Source organism: Aspergillus thermomutatus (genome assembly GCF_002237265.1).
Source record: "Aspergillus thermomutatus strain HMR AF 39 chromosome Unknown NODE_373, whole genome shotgun sequence".
Classification (NCBI taxonomy): Eukaryota; Fungi; Ascomycota; class Eurotiomycetes; order Eurotiales; family Aspergillaceae; genus Aspergillus; species Aspergillus thermomutatus.
In genome coordinates, this window is record NW_020798423.1 from 1 (window position 1) to 20,662 (window position 20,662).

Consider the following 20,662-nt stretch of genomic DNA (forward strand, 5'->3'; position numbering starts at 1 on the left):
AAAAGGAAAGCGAAAGAGCTTAATGAAAAATATACACAAATAGTAAAACTACATCTCGACTTAATATACGACCAGAACAAAACCCCAACAAGGCAGAAAACCCCCACACCACTACCATCAAAAAAAAAAAAAAACCGACCCACAAAACAAAACCCCAGAAAATAAAAAAAAAAAAAAAAAAAAACCCAAAAAAAAAAAAAAAAAAAAAAAAAAAAAAAAAAAAAAAAAAAAATCCCCCCAGAACGCATACTCCTAGTTCCGAAGTGCTTGAGTGGCCAACCAAAATGAGGGTTGTTGATGTGATGTACAGTCTTTCCAAACCAAAGCCTCAGTAGTGAATTCCCGACTCCGTGTCTCCAATTCGCCATTGAAGCGGGGAGAAGATTCCGTGATGAAAGCGAGTAGAAAAAAGGAAAATCCGGAAACAAGGAATGGCTGCCTTGAGGAGACGAAGGTTCAGAAGTAAGATGGTTTACTCAAGATTGGAAAATTATTAAAAATGAACGTCCCATCAAATCCACCCAAACTTCCTTTTGAATCCTCAAATATTGTTCGTGATAACATCAATTGCAGCGTCGTGTAACATGGGTATCTGTCTCCGGATTCGCGAAAGGAATGTGTATAGAATTGGCCGGAAATTGTACAGAGTTGTCGACCGTCTTTCCCGTCGTACCAACTTCACTCATAGGCCATCTATTTCACGCGACCCATGATGTCTTCGACATCTTTCTGATTGACGACTACGCCGCCTTCAGAGCATCTGGCTTTGGTACGCAATTCCGAACAGAGATTGTCCACATCGATCTCGCCGTTGCGGAATTTCTCCATGGATTGCAGACGATCCCTATGGCAAAATTAGTTAGCAAAAAATTAGAGAAGGGTGGCCACGGATCTGATTGAGCATACCATATTTTATTGCATGTGAGCATTTGCGACTGGTCCTCGCCAGGCACCACCTCTTCATCGTCGTCCAGTTTGCTGTCAATTTCCGCGATAAGATCCTTCTTGGGCGCCGCTGAGTGCTTCGTCGCCTCGGTAAGATTGTGGGATGGGCTGCCCAGGTCGGGTAGAGGGAAAGCATCGTCGAAAAATGTACCAAAGTCTTGGGATAAGATAGCATCTTGAGGCTCACGCCAATCACCGAACAGCACAGGATCGAATTGGCCTCCATTCTGTTGAGCCAGAAGATCCAAACCCGGAGCCTGGTCGGAATTGTTGGCATGGCCAGGGGTGTTCGACGCGCTTTCGCTATTTTGTCTCGCAGCTGGAATGGGATTATTGATGTTGCCACATGCCATACCAAGTTGAGCGCAGAAGGATTCCTCACCATTGATGGTGCTATAGGTGCATATATGGGAAGTGCTACCTTCGGTCGCCTTTACGGCAGGCGAGTGCGAACATGGCTCAGGCGAGGTTCCATTGGAAGAGAGCAACTGACTATGATGCGAATCCGAAGAGGATGATGGAGAGTCGGAGCTAGGGGTATCGTGAGTTGCCTGCTTCGTATTCGCGTTGTACGAGGAATTGACTTGGTGCGCGTAGCCCCTGCTGATTCCATTGTTATCATTGGCCCCGTTCGAAGTACCAGAGCCAGGTCTTCTAGATGATTGCGAATTCGGTGTCTGGCCGTTAGGACTCGAGCTGTTCAGAGCGTTGCGGTTGAGCACGCCGGGAACCTGAGCTTCGCTGCGTGGAGTTGCTGTCTGGCTGTCTTTCAACTTGTTCTGACTCGATTTACCGGCTTGCGCGTTGGTGAACAAGTGCGAACCGGGTAGATCTCCGAACTTGGGAAAGTCGAACAGGAAATCGTTGTTGTTCAGACCGTACATTCCTCTGGAGTATGCACCTGGGATGGCATTAACGGGAGAGATACCGCTGCCGCTCGTTACCCAGGAAAGACGCTTGCGATACTCCTTGAGCTCAACCTGCAAACGCTCCACCTGAGCGCGCAGAAGTCCGTTTTCCTGATTGGCATTATCAGATGCTTTTTGTAGCTCCTCCACCTTGGCCTCCAGATCCTTCAAGTGCTTTTCTTTGCGCTCACGGAAGGCTCGCTGAGCTGCGCGATTCTGTGCCTTGCGCTTCTGTCGGAAATGTCAGCACCCGCAAAAGTCAAATTATTTACGGAATGACCTGCATAGAAAACAAAGGATCACAGAAAACATACCGATGTAGGTTCCGAGGTCAACGGCTTTCTACCAGGCTTCTTGGCTGCTTTCTCGTCGCTCTCCCTTCGCTTCTTGCCCGGCTCCTCCTTCTCATTTTCCTGTCCATCTATATCCTTTCTCTTATCACCGGGTTCATACTCTTCAGTCAGGCTCGGGGGCAAATCACCAATCAAACTCTCGTTGCCCAGGAAATCAAGATCGAAGTCGGGATTCAAGTCGAGGAAAGGGCTATCTTCGTAGCCGAAAGTAGTCGACTGATTCACCGAGCCGTCCAAACCACTGGGGGGAGAAACACTGAGGCTGCCGGAGGAAGCATGGCCGGGTGTGTGATTGAGGTTCTGATTTGCTTCGGGTTTCTGCGTTACTGTTTGTTGTTTCTGAGTCGGGTTGCTCGATGAAAGAGCCGCGAGGAGGAGGTCCTGTTGATCGGGAGAGAGATAAAGGCCTTGTTGATAAAGAGTATTGTAGTCCGCCATGGCAGCTGAGAGAGAAGTTGGGTATCGATTGTGAGGGATGGTTGGATGATCCAGGTCAATTGAGGGTGATCTTTGGCCAACTGACGGCTTGTTCAAATATAACGCGGTGTTGAGTTCGTTAGCTTATCTGTGTCTCCTCAACCTGAAAAGGCCCGGGCTTCCCGCCCGTTTGTCGTTTCGATAGAGAGCACAACCAATGTGGAGAGTGCTGAACTTAGGTGCTGATGAGAAGAGGGAAAGACGACCGAAGCTCTTACGATGCCACCCCGCTTCAGCAAGGCGTCAATTATATTGACGTCAGGATCAAACGGAGTGTGGGAGGATCAGAAAAGACCCAGCAGAACGAATTCCATGCAAGGGAGTTGAGTGCGATATGAGATATGAAGGAAAGAATTGATTTTTGGAAGAAATTTAGAGTGGAGGAAGAGACAAGTAGCGAAAGGGTCAAGGCAAGGTGGTGAAATTAGGATGAAGGTTGCAGGAGCCAAGAGCTTATGCCAGAGTGTGGCCTAGTGGCCTAGTGTCAGACAGATGGAGGAGGTCGTATAGGGTGGAATGCCGCGGACACAGGTCTATCGACAGAGGTACCGCTTGATACCTGGCGATGAGGGGCTGCCGAACGAGGCAAATCAGGGTCCGATTGAGAGTACGTGGTTGGATATGAGCGATTGATTTCAGGCCTGGAGGTCTGAGGAGATGGAAATATTTGAAGAGAGGGTTGAAAAAGGGGACTCTGGTGATGAGGATTCGTGTAGTGAGAGAGATGTGGCTAAGAGGGAAAGTGGTACGAGGATGAAACCGAAGCGCATCATTTTCCACTTTCCGGGATGGGGGCGGCGATGGACCGGCTTCACAAGGCAATCTTTCAAAGCCTTAGGCAGGCCAGTCTTACTTTGGGTGCTTCCAATGGATGAGGTGAGATGGGGGGCAAAGGTAAGGTAAGGTAGACCAAGGCGGCGTCAGTGGTTGACAGTTCTTATTGGTTCAGTGCTGTAAAATTGATAGATGGGAGCCAATAGGACTGTCATCTGTCCCCGGCCGCTTTAGAGCGGAAAAACTGAGTGACTCGATGCTTAGAAATCAGACCAGGCCGGATATCGATTCTCTCCGCGCCGATGGACTTCCACGCGCTATTTTATTTTATTCCTTCCAGCCTTCTAGTTCAGTCGATGATCCATGGAAATGCTCAATCACAAGCTGCGTTTCGATGTAGAAGCCTGGCCTTAACTATATTTGATTGCGATGGTGTTCATCATTTGTAGTCTCTCTTTCATCCGGGGAGACTTTAACTTAGTTAATCTATGAGGGATGACTCATAGTTCAGGCATCGAGAGTTGATGTATTCTCACCGCCGTGTATCCTACTGCACCAAGTGATGATTTCCAACGCTCCGACTTTCGGAGTCCTTGGATGATGGTTCAGTGGCCGAAGCCATCATATCAATCACATAGATACGGAGTAAGATCGAATCTTCACCAGGAGAAGGCAGGATCTCGATCCCTAGCTATTCCAGAAAACCGGAGACAGTCATCAGTCATTATGCAGACTCGGGGCTCTGGAGTCTCTAATACTCCTTCCACCATGGTTTACAGCCTCGTATTCGAGTCCCATTAAGATTCCAGTGGCAATTGAAATGGGGTTACTGGTAGTGCTATTTAGGTCTTGACCAGTCAGAGGAGATCTTTCGAGAGGCAGGGACAACCTGACCACTGTAGATATCATTCTACTCTGAATCTAGACTTGACAGAACTTCTGGCTACTTTAGTTTTCTCCTTTGTCTTCTTCTCGATATTAAAATATCGAAGCGTGGATTTTGGTCATGAGGTGGCTTAGGTGAGAACTGAAGACTGACTTGGGTAATGCTACCTATCAGTCTGGAACTCATGGCATCATTAATATGATGCCCGTCTTGTCATCACTACAGAATGCACTCATCTGACATATATTAAGTCTTGCCCAAAGGATACAGGTGGAGTAATGTAACAAATTTGACTGCATACTGTTCTCCTCATTCCACTCAAGTGATATCTTAATGATGATGCTGTTCACAGATTGATAAGAAGGACTGGTCACGTGCAAGCCTTATCTGCGAAGAATCCACTAACCTCATGCGTAGTACCCCATGTCGCCTCTGTTCATAGCCACCATCTGAAAAGGTGCATTCATTTGTCTTACTCTGTGACCATAAAGCTCTTAGGGAGCACTGTGGTATATCAGGAAGGTTTTACACTTCTATCTTTCTAAACTCTTATTTCTCTCATCACATTTTCGTACTCAGTCAGCCACCATGGCGGATGTTGCAGCTCTTGAGGCAGAAGTCAAGGAATTCAAGCTACAGGTGTGTCGTATTGTCATCTACTGTGCGACTGTTTGGTATCTGACTTTTTTTTCTCTCTCTCTTGCAGCTTGAAACCGTTCAATCGAGTTTGCAGGTAGATCCAGACAACACGGAACTGCAGAGTCTTAAAACTGAACTGGAAGAACTCATAAATCTCACGGAAACATCAATCGCCGAACTCAAACCCTCTGCTCCTCCTGCGACTGCCGCAAAACCTTCTCCCCCACCAGGGAAGGAGAAATGGTCAAAAGAAAACCACCCTGCTTATCAGTCTGGGTATCGCAAGCCCACTGTCGAAACTCCGGAGGAAGCCCCAGCACCGGTTACGTTCTCCGTCAATGACCACGTCCTTGCACGATGGGTTTCGGGCGATAACTCTTTCTATCCTGCGCGCATTACCTCCATAACAGGCTCTTCTAGCAACCCTGTCTACCTGGTCTCGTTCAAGTCGTACGGAACGGTTGAATCTCTGGCAGCCAAAGACATCAGGCCCATCTCCAACGGTGATTCGCGGAAACGTAAGGCTGATGGAAGCTCAGGCTACTCTTCATCCCAGACTCCAGCCCCCCAACCCCTTCATTCCAGCGTCATCTCGGCCGCGGCAGATATCAACCCTACATTGGCAAATCAGGCGCGCAAAGACCCTAGCAAGGTCGGCGACGGACCTGCACGCCCTTCGAAGGTGGCCCGAAAAGTCAAGGCAAATCGCGAGCTTGAGGCGGGCAAGATGAAGTGGAAGGATTTCGCTAGCAAGAGCAAGCTAGGCCGAAAAGAGAGCATGTTTCGAACAGGAGAGGGGGTTAATGCCCGAGGTGAGACACCATTAGTCTAGATTTGAGAGTAATTTGCTAATTTGTATTTGAATAGTGGGCTTTACTGGCTCCGGTCAACAGATGCGGAAAGATCCCTCCAGGGCACGACATGTGTATCAGCAAGCGGATGAGGACGCCTACTAAATTGGCGGTCAACGACAAAGTGTCCAATGTTCCATTTGTGATGAAATCAATTGGACATTGGGTTTTGCGTTCTTGTTTCACTATCATCATCTGTTCACATTTCTAATCTCTATCTGTTCGTTCCTATCGCTAACTGGGAGATTGGTGACGCAGATCATCATTTTTGACTGATGTTCCGAGGCATGGAAGTTGACCGTACGTAGATTGTGGTTGTGCAAATACTGGTGACATGATATCTCCATGAGTTACATCCTCCAATACTTCCTCGCTGTTACACTCTGTTCTAATGGCAATCTTTTCATGATAGGGTCTTCTGGTTTTCTGCATCAGAGGACCATAGGTGTTATCTGCAACCTTTGCCAGATTCTGCTCTTGTAGATGCGCCGGCAACTCAAAAGGGAGAAAAAATTTTCAGAGAGGCTCCCGCTTCTATGTCTCATCTTCCGGCTACGTTGTTCTGAGATCTGGTCCGATATGATCTGTTCACTTCAGGTTTGGGAGGTTTGAAGCAATCCTGAGCTGTATAAACTCTCGGCAAAGTCTTGCTACGACCTTCCCATCGATCGTCCATGGCCACTAGTGGGCTATGTGACCTTGGGAGGCGCAAAGCTTGGCATTCGTCTACATGACGGCTCAAGATAAATCATCATGAGCGAAGGCGAAGCTGGATCGACTCACAAGACTCCATAGGGCTGAGAGGTCGTTTCTGTGCGCCTTCCAGGATTGTAGATTTATAGTTCACAGTTTGCCTGGCTGGGCTGCGGGATTCTACGAACTTTGCATAAGAAGTTTCACACAGCGATGATGGTCTCGTCTTGTCTCGAAAACCGCGGTCAGCTATTAGGTCATGCGTCCGGAAAGCTTTCCATTGGCCAGCATCTGTATCCCGAATCTCTGCCTGACAGCAGCTCTTGACCATTATATTATCATGACGCAGGTTGTCACCTTGTATAAAAGCAATACTACTTTCGCATCACCGCAGCATGACACCAGTACATCTCCATAACATATGCCCAACAATCCAAGCCACCACAGCTCACCATGTCGCGCAACGTCTGCATCACCTCCGTAGAAGGCAACACAGGCTTCCTCATCGCCGAGCTCCTCCTCTCAGACGAGAACTTCTCCAAAGCAATCGGCACCGTCCACGGCCTAACCCTCAACCCAAATTCCCAGCGCTGCAAAGACCTACAAACCCTAGGCGCCACCATCGTCCCCCATCAACCGGGCCGTCTGAAGAACGTCGCCGCCAGCATCAAAGACACCAACTCCGACACTCTCTGTCTGGTCCCGCCAGCTAGTCGCGACAAAATCGACATCACGGCCGAGCTCATCGAGGCGGCCAAGCGCGCCAATGTGCCGAATGTGGTCTTCCTCAGTGCTGCGGGATGTGATCTCGCCGAGCGGGATAAGCAGCCCCGTCTGAGGGAGTTTATTGATCTCGAGGCTATGTTTCTGGGTACGAAAGGGGATCCGAGCTCGATGGCGGGGCATTCGCCTGTTGTTATCCGGTATGTTTCTTTCCGGCCATTGCATTTTGCATGTTTAATGATACCGGTTCTAGGGCTGGCTTCTACGCTGAGAACTTGCTTGCGTATTCTCCCCAGGCGAAGGAGGAGGGATACCTCCCTATACCGATCGGACGCGACCATAAATTCCCCCCCGTAGCACTGGGTGTAAGTCTGGCTCTCAGCGCATAAAGACGTCTGGCTAAACCCCTGCAAAGGACGTCGCACTACTAGCGGCTCATGTTCTCGTCGGCAAAGGAAAGAATGGATTTAATGATAAGCATCGTGGTCAACTAATGATCTTGACCGGTATGTCGGCGCCATCGCTATCATTATCATGTGAGAGGAGATTGACACGACAGGCCCGGCCCTTCTCAACGGCGACGAAGTAGCGCGAGCGGCAAGCGAGGCTCTAGGAGCAGATATGAAATTTGAAGATATCTCTGAGTATGTCGCTTGTTGTCACCGTCAATTCTATTGAGATCGAGACTCACAGAAACAGATATGAAGCCAAGAAGATCCTCAAGAGCCAGACGGAGACCGACGACAGTGAGATTCAGTTCATACTCGAATACTATTCGCTCGTCCGTGAGGGCAAGACAAACTATGTTGCCACGACGGCATTCCGCGACGTCACTGGGGATGAGCCCCAGCAGCCATCAGACTTCTTCCGGGCTTATTCTGATGAGTTTGGGTTGAAGAAGGGGGCGAAGAGGAGGAAGGTAGATGGGAAGTGAACGCGAGGGTGGACGGTGTATGTTGTTCAGGTAGATTTGTTCTCGATAGTTAGGCACTGAAAATCCCATAGTAAACTTTTCTAGACGGCGTGCAGGTTGACATACATGAACCGAAGCTGTTGACTTTGTAGTAGAGATGTACCTCCAATCACAGGATTGCTGAAGGGCCATGGGCAGACTCGCCTACTGGAAGCACATTAAGAAAGGCTTAATGACTTGGACGCACTCGGGCCACTGCAGTCCGAACATATAGATACAATCAATCAAACAATGAGATAATTTATATGTGCTGAGTTGATCATGCGCGGGGTAAGCTCCTCCTCTCTTCACCTTCTCCGCATCACTGTAGATAAGGTTGCAATTTTCTATTAAAGCACCTCTGTAAATCATTACTTTCACAGAATCCCAGAATAACCAGCAATTCCGCCGACCATGAGTCCGTCTCAAAAAGAAGTGCCTCTCCCTCCAACACCTCATGTGCAGACCAGGATGCCATGGATACGACTCGGAGAAATCGATCCAGCGAGCACTTTAACACCTCCACCAGCCCTATTTCCAGAGAACAGCACACCGGAGCAGCGGGCAGCTTTGAGATTCAGAGTGAGCGGAAACGCAGTGTGTTGGTCATATCCCCTTTTATCTTCCATAAGTCAAGATTAGCGATATCTTACCCGCTTCTAGTTACTGGTGGAGCAGGAATGCTCGCTCTCGCCTCTGCACGAGCGCTTCTTGAGCATGGACTTTCTGGCATTGCTTTACTTGATCTCCCCTCGGCTCTCCAAAAGGGAGATACTGAAATAGATGCACTTCGAAGAGACTTTCCTTCTGCGAAGATCATAACGCATCAATGCGACGTCACAGACGCGACAGGCATGCAGGACGTTGCTGAAAAAGCAAAGAACGAGCTAGGAGGTCTTGACATTCTCTGTTGCTTTGCGGGCATAGTCAACTGCGTAGCAGCCGAGGACATAGCAGTCGAGCAATGGCGCCGTGTCATTGATGTAAATACAACGGGATCATGGATCGCTGCACAAGCAGTGGGCAAGTAAGATACCCTTCCGTGTTCTTCTCTGAGAGCTAGGCCCCCTAATGCAAAAGCCAGACATATGATTGCCAGTGGACGCGGGGGCAAAATTGTCCTCGTCGCATCCATCAGCGGTCATCGGGTGAACTACCCCCAGCCTCAGATCGCGTACAACGTCTCCAAGGCAGCGGTGCTACATATGAAGAATAGCTTGGCAGCGGAATGGACGCAATACGGTATCCGAGTCAATTCCATCTCCCCGGGATATATGGATACGGTTCTCAATGAGGGCGAGGATCTCGCTCCATGGCGGCAGATATGGGCGGATCGGAATCCAATGCGTAGGATGGGGTCGCCGCAGGAGCTGACGGGACCGCTGGTGTTTCTTTGCAGTGATATTGGAGGGAGCTATGTTAATGGAGCTGATATTGTTGTCGATGGTATTTTTCTTCCGTCTGGCTGTTAAAGTCGTACTAAAGTGCTAACAGGCCTATAGGAGGTGGACTGGTGTTCTAAGCATATACTTTGGACAAGAAGGCCAAACAATGTGCCAGGTGATTTTTCATTATCACCCACAGTCAAAAGCATTGTAGAGGTTCCCAAAGGATATGTGGTCGAGGCGAGAATTACCTCGAGAATATGCCAGTTCTAGGTAGTGGGTAGAATTGGAGGAAACATATACTTGCGGGTAGACAAGCAGCCTACTCGTGCATTACCTGTCGACCCTCAGTCTCAGAAGGATATCTTCCATAGCAGAATCTCCACTCAAAGAGTTAGATAATGAATTGATCCGTCAGCCAGTTTGTCAAAACTGGTCGAACATGCAGACACTGAAATAGTCGAACATCACGCAAAGGATTAGATTAGTTTCTCCTGATCATCCAAGGATCGACGTGCCTGACGTTAGCGCCCGATGAACCCCAATTCATGGCATGATGGCAGCCTTTCTCCGCTTACGTATGTTGGCTAGTGGAGGTCCTCCAACTTCCAGTTCCTTGTTTCCTTATCGTCATCTCCCCATCGTCTCTTCCCAGCCTCTCTATAGCTTCACTGTCCCTTGTCGCTTAGACTATCTACTCGATACCATCTGAACTAATTTTATTGTTACTTGAATCGATGCGGTACTAATTCCAAGAACTACACTGCCATTATCGAATTTATTATATCCTCGGCTGGCGACAACACGTGGTCGAGGAGCTGTTGCTTCAAAGACCGTGTCTTCGGGCAAGTTCACCATAAAATCTAACTTTCCAGCATTTTAATACGCCAGCCAACTGTCCTTCTAATGCTGTAACTCATCCCGCGAAAACCCTACGTGTTTGACACCGGAGTCGTCACCAACCCTTTGTCCCGACGATGCGGGGACTTCGCTTCACCCCGATCCTCACGAGTCTCGGCCTGCTTTCTTTCTTACCTCAGACACTTGTCCTTGCCGAAGGAGAAACCAAGATACACGAAGAGGGCCGCTGTGCGATCCGAGGACATTGCGGGAAAAAGTCGTTCTTCGGCGGAGAGCTGCCATGTCCAGATAACGGTCCTGCAAGGGATCCCGAGGTATCGGTGAGGAAGAAGCTGGTGGACTTGTGTGGTAGCAAATGGAACGAAGGGCCGGTTTGTTGTGAAGAAGAGCAGGTAAGAATTATTGTTCCAACAAAACCTCTTCGAGTGAGACGATTCTCATGTGTTCTAGATCGACGCACTCGCCAAGAACCTTAAGCTTGCGGAGGGCATTATTGCATCATGTCCTGCGTGCAAAGACAATTTCTTCAACATTTTTTGTACCTTTACCTGTTCTCCTGACCAGTCTCTCTTCATTAATGTCACACAAACCGAGAAGGCCAGCTCCGGAAAGTTATTAGTTACCGAACTCGACAATATCTGGTCCGAAGAATACCAGAGCGGCTTCTATGACAGTTGCAAGAACGTCAAGAATGGTGCTTCTGGTGGCAAAGCCATCGACTTCATCGGTGGTGGCGCGAAGAATTACACACAGTTCCTGAAGTTCCTGGGTGACAAGAAGCTTCTGGGAAGTCCGTTCCAGATCAACTACAAAACAGAGCCCTCGTCGCCCAATGATCAGGGCATGAGAGCTTTGCCTATCAAACCGAAGGCCTGCAATGACCCTGACGAAGCATTCCGTTGTTCCTGTGTTGATTGTCCAGAAGTCTGCCCGGAGCTACCAGAGGTGAAAACAGACAAATACTGCCACGTCGGCCTGTTGCCTTGTCTATCCTTCGCGGTCATTCTGATTTACTCCGTATTCTTACTAGCCGTCGTGGCCCTTTCTAGTTACTTCACGTACAGGGAACGACGTTATCGCAAGCCTGAGAGGGTTCGGCTATTGCAGGACCCATCTCCCGGTGACGATGAAGACGAGGGCGATATCGTTCATGCTGGTGGGTTGCTGGAGCAACCCTCTGGCGTTTACAAACTGAACTCCATGCTCGACTCAATGTTCAATAGTATTGGGGGCACTTGCGCTCGATTCCCAGCGATCACTATTGTGACTAGCATAGTGTTCGTTGGCCTTCTCAGTCTGGGTTGGCTCCGGTTCGCTGTCGAGACAGATCCTGTACGCCTCTGGGTGAGCCCTACATCAGCGGCAGCGCAAGAAAAGGAGTACTTCGATACCAATTTTGGGCCCTTTTACCGAGCTGAGCAGGCATTCGTTGTCAACGAACATGGACCGGTTCTGACATATGACACCCTCAGCTGGTGGTTTGATGTTGAATCTCAAATTCGTCGAATGATCTCTCCTGGCCGCAGGTTACTACTCGATGACGTCTGCTTTAAACCCACTGGTGAGGCGTGCGTGGTTCAGTCAATAACGGGCTATTTCGGTGGCTCGGGATGGAATCTCCACCCTGACACATGGGAAGAACGGGTTAGGCACTGTGCCGGTTCTCCTGGTGACCCGAGCTGTCTCCCTGACTTTCAGCAGCCTCTCAGACCTGAAATGATACTGGGTGGTTACGAAGAGTCCGGCAACGTCCTCGATGCTCAAGCGTTGATCACCACATGGGTTCTGAACAATCACGCACAAGGTACCGAGAGCGAGGCCGATGCCATTGACTGGGAGAAAAATTTCCAACAGTTGTTAAACAACGTTCAAGAAGAAGCCAAAGAACGCGGTCTTCGCGTGTCATTCAACACTGAAGTCAGCCTCGAGCAGGAACTCAACAAATCCAGCAACACCGATGCGAAGATTGTCGTTATCAGCTATATCATCATGTTTATTTATGCGTCCCTCGCTCTGGGCTCAGCCACGGTCACCTGGAAGTCTCTTTTGAACAACCCTGCCAATGTCTTTGTGCAGTCAAAATTCACGCTTGGAATCGTGGGAATCCTGATCGTCCTTATGTCCGTGTCTGCGTCGGTAGGACTATTTTCAGCAGTAGGAGTCAGGGTGACCTTGATCATCGCCGAGGTCATTCCCTTCCTTGTATTGGCGGTCGGTGTGGACAACATCTTCCTGATCGTTCATGAATTTGAGCGAATCAATGTCAGTCACCCTGATGAAGAGATCGATGAGCGGGTTGCTCGTGCTGTAGGGAGGATTGGTCCCAGCATTTTCCTCTCGGCCCTGACGGAGACGGTCGCCTTTGCGCTCGGTGTATTTGTGGGCATGCCTGCCGTCAAGAATTTTGCTATCTATGCAGCTGGCGCTGTCTTCATCAATGCCATTCTGCAAATGACGATGTTTGTTTCAGTACTTGCCCTAAATCAAAGGCGGGTAGAAAGTCTTCGTGCAGATTGCATTCCATGCATTACAGTGCGCAAGGCGACTTCATCCGGCATGTTCGAAGAACCCGCTTACAATGACCAGGAGGGCGAAAGTCTGTCGCAGCAATTTATTCGCAGAATATATGCGAACTATCTGCTTGACCGCAGGATCAAGGTTGCTGTTGTGATTGTCTTTCTCGGCATATTTACTGCTGGCTTGGCTCTGATCCCAGAAGTGTCTCTCGGATTGGATCAGCGTATCGCTCTTCCGAGTGATTCATACTTGGTCCAGTACTTTAATGACCTAGATGCTTACTTTGGCACCGGTCCTCCAGTATACTTTGTGACCCGGGACGTCAACGTGACCGAAAGAAACCACCAGCAGCAGCTCTGCGGGCGGTTTACGACCTGTGAAGAATTCTCCTTGTCATTTGTCTTGGAGCAGGAGTCTAAGCGACCGAATGTCTCCTATATCTCGGGGTCAGCTGCAAGTTGGATCGACGACTTTTTTTATTGGCTGAACCCCCAGCAAGAATGCTGCAAGGAAGATGGGAAGATCTGCTTTGAGGACCGGACTCCTGCATGGAATATTTCTCTCTACGGCATGCCCACAGGAAACGAATTTATCCACTATTTGGGGAAGTGGATTGAAGCACCCACGGATGCGTCGTGCCCTCTCGGCGGCAAAGCCCCATATAGTAATGCGCTTGTCATCGATTCAAAGCGCATCATAACCAATGCCAGCCATTTCAGAACTAGCCATACTCCTCTGAGGAGTCAGGATGACTTTATCAAGGCGTACATCTCAGCCCGTCGCATCGCGGATGGAATCTCCAAAGAACACGGCATAGATGTGTTCCCTTATTCCAAACCATATATCTTCTTCGACCAGTATGTCTCGATTGTGCAGCTCACAGGCACTTTGCTCGGCTGCGCTGTTGCTATCATCTTCGCTATCACGTCAATCATCCTAGGCTCTGTCGCCACTGGTGCGGTAGTAACTGCTACGGTCGTGATGATTGTTGTGGATATTATTGGCTCCATGGCCGTTGCTGGGGTCTCACTCAACGCCGTTTCCTTAGTCAATCTGGTTATTTGCGTCGGCATCGGTGTCGAGTTCTGCGCCCATATTGCTCGAGCGTTCATGTTCCCTTCGCGCGCAATAATGGAGAAGACGCCCACCAAGTTCCGGGGCAAAGATGCACGAGCCTGGACTGCCTTGGTCAACGTGGGAGGCAGTGTCTTCAGTGGCATCACTATCACCAAATTACTTGGGGTTTGTGTGCTGGCCTTTACACGCAGCAAGATCTTTGAAATCTACTATTTCCGTGTCTGGCTAGCACTGGTCATATTTGCCGCTACTCATGCACTCATCTTCCTGCCCGTGGTGCTCAGTTATTTTGGTGGAGAAGGTAAGTCTTATTCCCGTTGCGTCTTTTGAATCGTCCTTTCCAAATTCTTGATTGTCTAACTATATGTAGGTTATGCCGATCCAGGAACTGACGGTGGTTTGGAAGAAAACCTTGCATCCAGGGGTTACCGCGCCCTACTGGTTGACGAAGATTACGACTCTGAAGAATTCTAGCTATGCACTAACATGATGCCATGGCCTATCTTACGTTTGATTCCACACTATGGAGGATGTTGGCTTAAATATAAGTTTTGTACTATGCGCATTTTGCTCCTTGATTTGGAATCCATGCCATTTCTCTTGAGCAGTATTGATGAATCTTTCGGGCAAGGGATGGAGTATAGGATTATGCGGGGTTGGTTCACAATTCTTGATTTTTGCTATACAAATCTTCCTGATACCACTTGCTCTTTCCTCGTTTCTCGTACTTCAGCTTGGAAGGAATTCTAGGGATTCATGCAACCACATACAGGTAGCTGATAGACGATAGTTGGAGGAGTATGAACAGATGGTGTCAGGATAGTTATAACAGTCAATCACAACATTTACTGCCATCATTCTCTATACTATCTACCTTGTGGCAAACAGACAACGTAGAAACTTCCGTATCATGACCATCCTGGATAAGTGAACCCAATCCAGATTCTATTGGTCTTTGGTTGGGCAGCGACACTGTTACTCCAGCCATTTAGTACGCTACTCTGTACGATGTGGTGCACCCACTGTTTATGATCAACCAGAGCTGAATAGACCACGTGATAGCAAATGCCGCTAGCCTGAAGAAAGTAAAAGCGGAAGGACCAGAAGAAAAATTATCCAGACAGCCCACCCCTTAGTGAGAACTTTTTTTTTTTTTTCTCTTCTTTCCCTCCTGTGTGTCCCTCATCTCTCCTTTTCTTCCACTCCTCATTCCTTTTCTTGGTGTTTCTATCCTTTCTTTTGTTTCTGTGATACCCCTTTGAGCTGTTTGTCTCTGTGCAGGCAGCTCAATTAGTCCTACAAGAATCCCTTCTTCGTATTAAAGAACGGTTGGGACACCCCACATTTGAGAGGCGTACATATTTTTTTCCCAGAAACTTTTGTTCATATTTTCCATCATGGATCAGCAGAGATTCCTGCAGCAGCTTCAGATCGTTCTGAACCGTGAGTAGCACCAATGAACCCGTCGAGTGGCCATAGAAAGATAGGTGTGATGCTGACGAGAACACAATAGCTGCCCAGGGCAACGTTAAGGAAGCAACTGGTATCCTCCAGCGGGAATTCTACAACAAGCCTGAATCTCTCGTTCTCCTTATTCAGATCGCCACCGGTCATGAGGATCCCAACCTGAGGCAGCTGGCCGCCGTCGAGGCTCGCTCGTTGGTCAACAAGCACTGGGTTTCGGTCCAGGGTGCCCAGAAGCCTCAGATCCGTGAGCAGCTGCTGCGCTCCACGATGAGCGAGGGCTCCTCACTCGTCCGTCACTCCATTGCCCGGATTATCTCTGCTGTCGCTCGGGTCGACCTGAACGACGGCGAGTGGGCCGAGCTGCCCAATTTCCTGGTGCAGGCTGGCAACAGCGGCAACAAGGATGAGCGTGGCGTGGCTATCTACATTCTGTTTACCATTCTGGAGACTCTGGGTGAGAGCCTCGAGGAGAAGTTCTCGGATCTTTTTGCCCTGTTCAACAAGACCATCCGCGACCCTGAGAGCGAGGAAGTCCGCGTCAACACCCTTCTCGCCCTGAGCAAGCTTGCCATGCACCTTGACTCCGAGGAGGATGTTGCTCCCGTCAAGGCCTTCCAGGACATCGTTCCCTCCATGGTCGCTGTTCTGAAGGACTCGATCCACCAGAAGCAGGAGGACCGTGTTATGCAGGCCTTTGAGGTCTTCCAGACTCTCCTTGGCTGTGACCCCGCTCTCCTGACTGTCCACCTTAAGGACCTTGTTATCTTCATGAACGAGCTTGCTGCCAACACAGAGGTCGATGAGGATACTCGTACTCAGGCCATCAGCTTCCTTATGCAGTGCGTTCAGTACCGTAAGCTCAAGATCCAGGGCATGCGTATTGGCGAGCAGCTCACCCGCACCGCCCTCCACATCGTCACCGAGCTCGGTGACACTTCCTCAGACGATGACGATATCACTCCCGCCCGGTCCGCTCTCGGCTTGCTTGATATGCTCGCCCAGAGTCTACCTCCCAGCCAAGTTGTTGTGCCTCTTCTTCACGCCCTGGGCCAGTACTTCAACAACAGCAACCCTGACTACCGCCGGGCCGGTATCATGGCGCTTGGAATGTGTGTTGAGGGCGCTCCTGACTTCATCAGCACTCAGATGAAGGACATCTTCCCCATGGTTCTGCAGCTGCTCGCTGATCCCGAACCCAAGGTCCGCCAAGCCTCCTTGCACGCCGTGGCTCGTCTTGCCGATGACCTCGCTGAGGATCTGAGTGCTGAGCACGAAAAGCTCATGCCTCTGCTTTTTAAGAACTTGGCCAGTGCTATGCAGGAGTACAAGGGTGAGGAGGATGGCCCCACTATTGATATCATGAAGGCCGGTATCAGCGCCATTGATGCCGTTGTTGATGGCTTGGACGAGAAGGACGTCGCTCCTTACCAGGGCGAGCTCGTTCCCATCTTGCACAAGCTCTTCAAGCACCCCGACTTCAGAATCAAGGGCTTGACTGCCGGAGCTCTGGGTTCCCTTGCCTCCTCCGCCGGCGAGTCTTTCCTCCCCTACTTCGATGATTCCATGCACCTTCTGCAGGAGTTTGCCACCGTCAAGGACAGTGAGGAGGAATTGGACCTGCGCGCTAGTGTCACCGACGCGATGGGTGAAATGTCCGCTGCCGCCGGTGCCGAGCGTTACCAGCCCTACGTCGAGCCCCTCATGCGCGCCACCGAGGAGGCCCTCCACCTCGACCACTCCCGTCTCAAGGAGAGCACCTACATCTTCTGGGGTGCCATGTCCAAGGTTTATGGAGAGCACTTCGCTCCCTTCCTTGATGGTGTCGTCAAGGGCCTTTTCGCTTGCATTGAGCAAGACGAGACTGACCTGGACGTCTCCCTTGGTGAGGCCGCCAAGGACCTTGTTGGCCAGGAGGTGATCATCGCTGGCCGCAAGGTCAAGGTTGCCAGTGCCGACGATGACGACGAGCCCGTTGGAGAGGATGGCGGTATCGAGGACGTTGATATCGATGATGAGGATGCTTGGGACGACATCACCGCCACCACCCCCTTGTCCTTGGAGAAGGAAATCGCCGTTGAGGTCATTGGTGATCTCGTCACGCACACTAAGAGCGCCTACCTGCCTTACTTCGAGAAGACCATTGAGCAGGTCCTGCCTCTGGCTGAGCACCCGTACGAGGGTGTTCGCCGCAGCACCATCAGCACCCTACACCGCTCGTACGCGATGCTCTTCGCTATTGCCGAGGAGACTGGCCAAATGGCTAAGTGGAAGCCCGGTCTGCCTCTGCAGGTCGAGCCCGCCAAGGAGGTCAAGAAGTTTGGCGAAATTCTGATGACCGCTACCATTAAGATGTGGACTGAGGAAGATGATCGGTATGTATATCCTCTTTTCTTTTTCTGCACAGTACACGACGGCTGCTTTGCACAAGCATGCCGATTCCAATGATGAACACACTCGTTTACCCAGCTCACTCAGACGCGCAAAATGCGTGCGTGATGTGAAACACGATTCTTTCCAACGAAACTGAGGCCTTATCTCTCTGCTCTTACTGTTTCATGTCGATGTCTTGATCGGTATTGACCATTTGACACAGGGCTACTGTCGCTGATATCAACCGTAACATGGCTGAGAACTTGCGCTACTGCGGTCCTTCTCTGATTGCCAACGAGACCACTCTCCACAACGTCATCCAGATGGTCACCGACATCATCACGAAGAAGCACCCTTGCCAGCTTGAATTTGGCCCCGAAGAGGAGACTCTTGAGGCCGGTGAGGAGACTTCTGAGTTCGACTGGGTTGTTGTTGACACCGCCCTTGACGTCGTTTCCGGTCTCGCTGCCGCTCTGGGCGAGAGCTTCGCCGAACTCTGGAAGGTATTTGAGAAGACCATCCTGCGCTACGCCGGCAGCACTGAGGCCCTGGAGCGTGCCACCGCCGTTGGTGTCCTTGCCGAGTGCATCAACGGTATGGGGGCTGGTGTCACTCAATTCACTCGTCCTTTCCTGAAGCTCCTCATCCACCGCCTGGGCGATGAGGATCCTCAGACCAAGTCCAATGCTGCCTATGCTGTTGGCCGTCTTGTCGAGCACTCCACCGCAGACGCTGAGATCGTCAAGGAGTACCCTACCATCCTTTCCCGGCTGGAGTCGTGTCTGCAGATGAAGGTCTCTCGCCTTCAGGACAATGCTACTGGATGTCTCAGCCGTATGATCCTCAAACACCGTGAGGCCATCCCTCTCAAGGAGGTTCTCCCCGTTCTTGTCTCCATCCTCCCCCTGAAGAACGATTACGAGGAGAACGAGCCCCTGTTCCGCATGATCTGCCAGATGTGTATGTGATCCCGCCCTGTTCGAAACGAGCATGAATGTTTACTGACCGGCTTGTAGACAAGTGGGAAGATCCCACCATCCGGGAGCTCACCCCGCAGTTCCTGCCCATCTTTCAGTCTGTCCTTTGTGGCGATTCGGACCAGCTTGAGGATGAGCGCCGCGCCGAGCTCATCGAGCTTGTCAAGTGGCTGAATCAGATGCAGCCCGGCGCTGCCCCTTGGGTTGAGCAGCTGTAATCACCTTGCACGACCTCTGAATAATAACGGCTTGATGACTTCACAACCAAACATACCGAATACTTAATGAATAGAGCCTACGCCACAAAAGCAGGACATTATGGATGACTCTTTAGACGATACCCCGGAGCACATTGAGGGTTCGCGCCCTCATTGTCTGCGAATGATGAAACCCTGAGCGGGAAAGAAAATTAACTAGACACCATGGATTGGGTACGTGCGATGATTTATGAATTGAGAAGAAAGTTTGTCATAGTAAATATCGTTGGACTTGAAGATCTATCCAGGTTAGAGGACTACTTACCTCGCCGTGCTTATTCGTTATTCTTGATTTATTACTGTAGACCATCCGGTACAACCCTTGTCTGTGCCAATGACGTCTGTGGTGGGGCAGAATAAGGTAGCGATCTGCAAGATGAAGAGGGACCTCAAAAAAGTGACAACTGACAAGATGCGGAGGTACTTCGATGGTTCGACCTGGTTCTACGTATGGAGGACAATTATCTCAGCGATCGGTAAGGTAGAGACGAAATCGGTGGCTGGGCCTGTTGCTTAGGCATTATTGGGTTGATATGTAGAGTTAGTTAACTACTCCATACTTCTAGGAGTGTTGATCTGATTGAATGCTTCTTTATTTAGTACAAAACTTGGATGCCTGTCAAAAGTATTTATTCCTGACCTCAGCTCCCAGACCGACTCTTATTGTTTGGATTCTGATTCTCAACCTTTCTCCCTCATCAACCTACTGTCACAAGAACAACAGTAAGGGAACCTGAGTCCTATCTACATTATGAAACTTACTTCTGGGATCATCGAAAGCTGCGGTCGAAATATCTACTGACTTGACCGGCTACGTCACAGATACTCTACACCGTCCACTGTACAATGGCCGCCTCATCCTTCTCCTCGCCCATCAACTGGACTCTTCCGTCCTCTGCCTCCGGGTCATCCATCAAGAAACCCATCAAGACCGTCTCGAAACCGTGCTTTGGGTGTGACTGTGGGGATGAAGAGTGTGATTGCTGCATTTGCACGGTGATGTAAAGTACAGTATTCTCTGGATCAGTTGTTGACGATGGATGTTTGCTGATTGCAGACAGGAATTTGACCTGGTGGTCATCACGACAGCTTGAGCGGAGAAGCGAGATCATCGAGTGGCATTATGATTTTCTATGATATCCTGGTTTGAGACTTTCATTCGGTGGTACCTGTTGAGTTCTCTGGTTCGATGTCGGGACTATGGTTGTAATCAGAGAAGTATATGGGTTCTCATACCACCTTTTTATCATCCCTATATACCTTATTTTTGCTTTATTTATACAAATTTTTTTTTTTTTTTTTTTTTTTTTTTTTTTTTTTTTTTTTTTTTTTTTTTTTAATTTTTTTTTTTTTTTTTTTTTTTTTTTTTTTAAAAAAAAAAAAATTTTTTTATATACATCCCCCACACCACAAAAAAAAAAGGAATATGTTTTTATCTCTTTTTTTTTAAAAAAAAAAAAAAATTTATAATACAAAATATTTTTTAAATAGAACATTTTTAAAAAATCACTACTAACACACACATTATTCTCACTATATTACTCACACTA

At 49.3% G+C, this 20,662-nt stretch overlaps 6 protein-coding genes across 6 annotated transcripts; 5 read left to right on the forward strand and 1 right to left on the reverse strand.

Annotated features, from left to right (window-relative positions):
- Positions 1-693: 693 nt before the first annotated feature.
- Positions 694-2,644, reverse strand: yap1 (putative bZIP transcription factor AP-1/Yap1; the record flags this gene model as incomplete). Its single annotated transcript, XM_026753848.1, has 3 exons — positions 694-844; positions 907-2,084; positions 2,168-2,644. 3 exons carry the CDS (start codon positions 2,642-2,644, stop codon positions 694-696), a joined length of 1,806 nt encoding a protein of 601 aa, XP_026610011.1.
- A 2,287-nt stretch (positions 2,645-4,931) lies between these two features.
- Positions 4,932-5,938, forward strand: CDV56_100951 (tudor domain-containing protein; the record flags this gene model as incomplete). Its single annotated transcript, XM_026754570.1, has 3 exons — positions 4,932-4,982; positions 5,077-5,794; positions 5,850-5,938. 3 exons carry the CDS (start codon positions 4,932-4,934, stop codon positions 5,936-5,938), a joined length of 858 nt encoding a protein of 285 aa, XP_026610012.1.
- Positions 5,939-6,979: 1,041 nt separating this feature from the next.
- Positions 6,980-8,183, forward strand: CDV56_101267 (uncharacterized protein; the record flags this gene model as incomplete). The annotated part of the gene is made up of 5 exons (XM_026754886.1): positions 6,980-7,449; positions 7,503-7,614; positions 7,665-7,755; positions 7,809-7,893; positions 7,949-8,183. 5 exons carry the CDS (start codon positions 6,980-6,982, stop codon positions 8,181-8,183), a joined length of 993 nt encoding a protein of 330 aa, XP_026610013.1.
- Positions 8,184-8,677: 494 nt separating this feature from the next.
- CDV56_101530 (oxidoreductase, short chain dehydrogenase/reductase family) lies at positions 8,678-9,723 on the forward strand (the record flags this gene model as incomplete). Its single annotated transcript, XM_026755149.1, has 4 exons — positions 8,678-8,798; positions 8,865-9,228; positions 9,286-9,647; positions 9,704-9,723. The coding sequence occupies 4 exons, from the start codon at positions 8,678-8,680 to the stop codon at positions 9,721-9,723; spliced, it is 867 nt and encodes a 288-aa protein (XP_026610014.1).
- Positions 9,724-10,563: 840 nt separating this feature from the next.
- ncr1 (sphingolipid transporter NCR1) lies at positions 10,564-14,515 on the forward strand (the record flags this gene model as incomplete). The annotated part of the gene is made up of 3 exons (XM_026755396.1): positions 10,564-10,839; positions 10,898-14,342; positions 14,412-14,515. The coding sequence occupies 3 exons, from the start codon at positions 10,564-10,566 to the stop codon at positions 14,513-14,515; spliced, it is 3,825 nt and encodes a 1,274-aa protein (XP_026610015.1).
- A 923-nt stretch (positions 14,516-15,438) lies between these two features.
- Positions 15,439-19,073, forward strand: CDV56_102445 (putative importin beta-4 subunit; the record flags this gene model as incomplete). Its single annotated transcript, XM_026756064.1, has 5 exons — positions 15,439-15,484; positions 15,555-17,880; positions 17,937-17,996; positions 18,102-18,838; positions 18,895-19,073. The coding sequence occupies 5 exons, from the start codon at positions 15,439-15,441 to the stop codon at positions 19,071-19,073; spliced, it is 3,348 nt and encodes a 1,115-aa protein (XP_026610016.1).
- Positions 19,074-20,662: the final 1,589 nt, after the last annotated feature.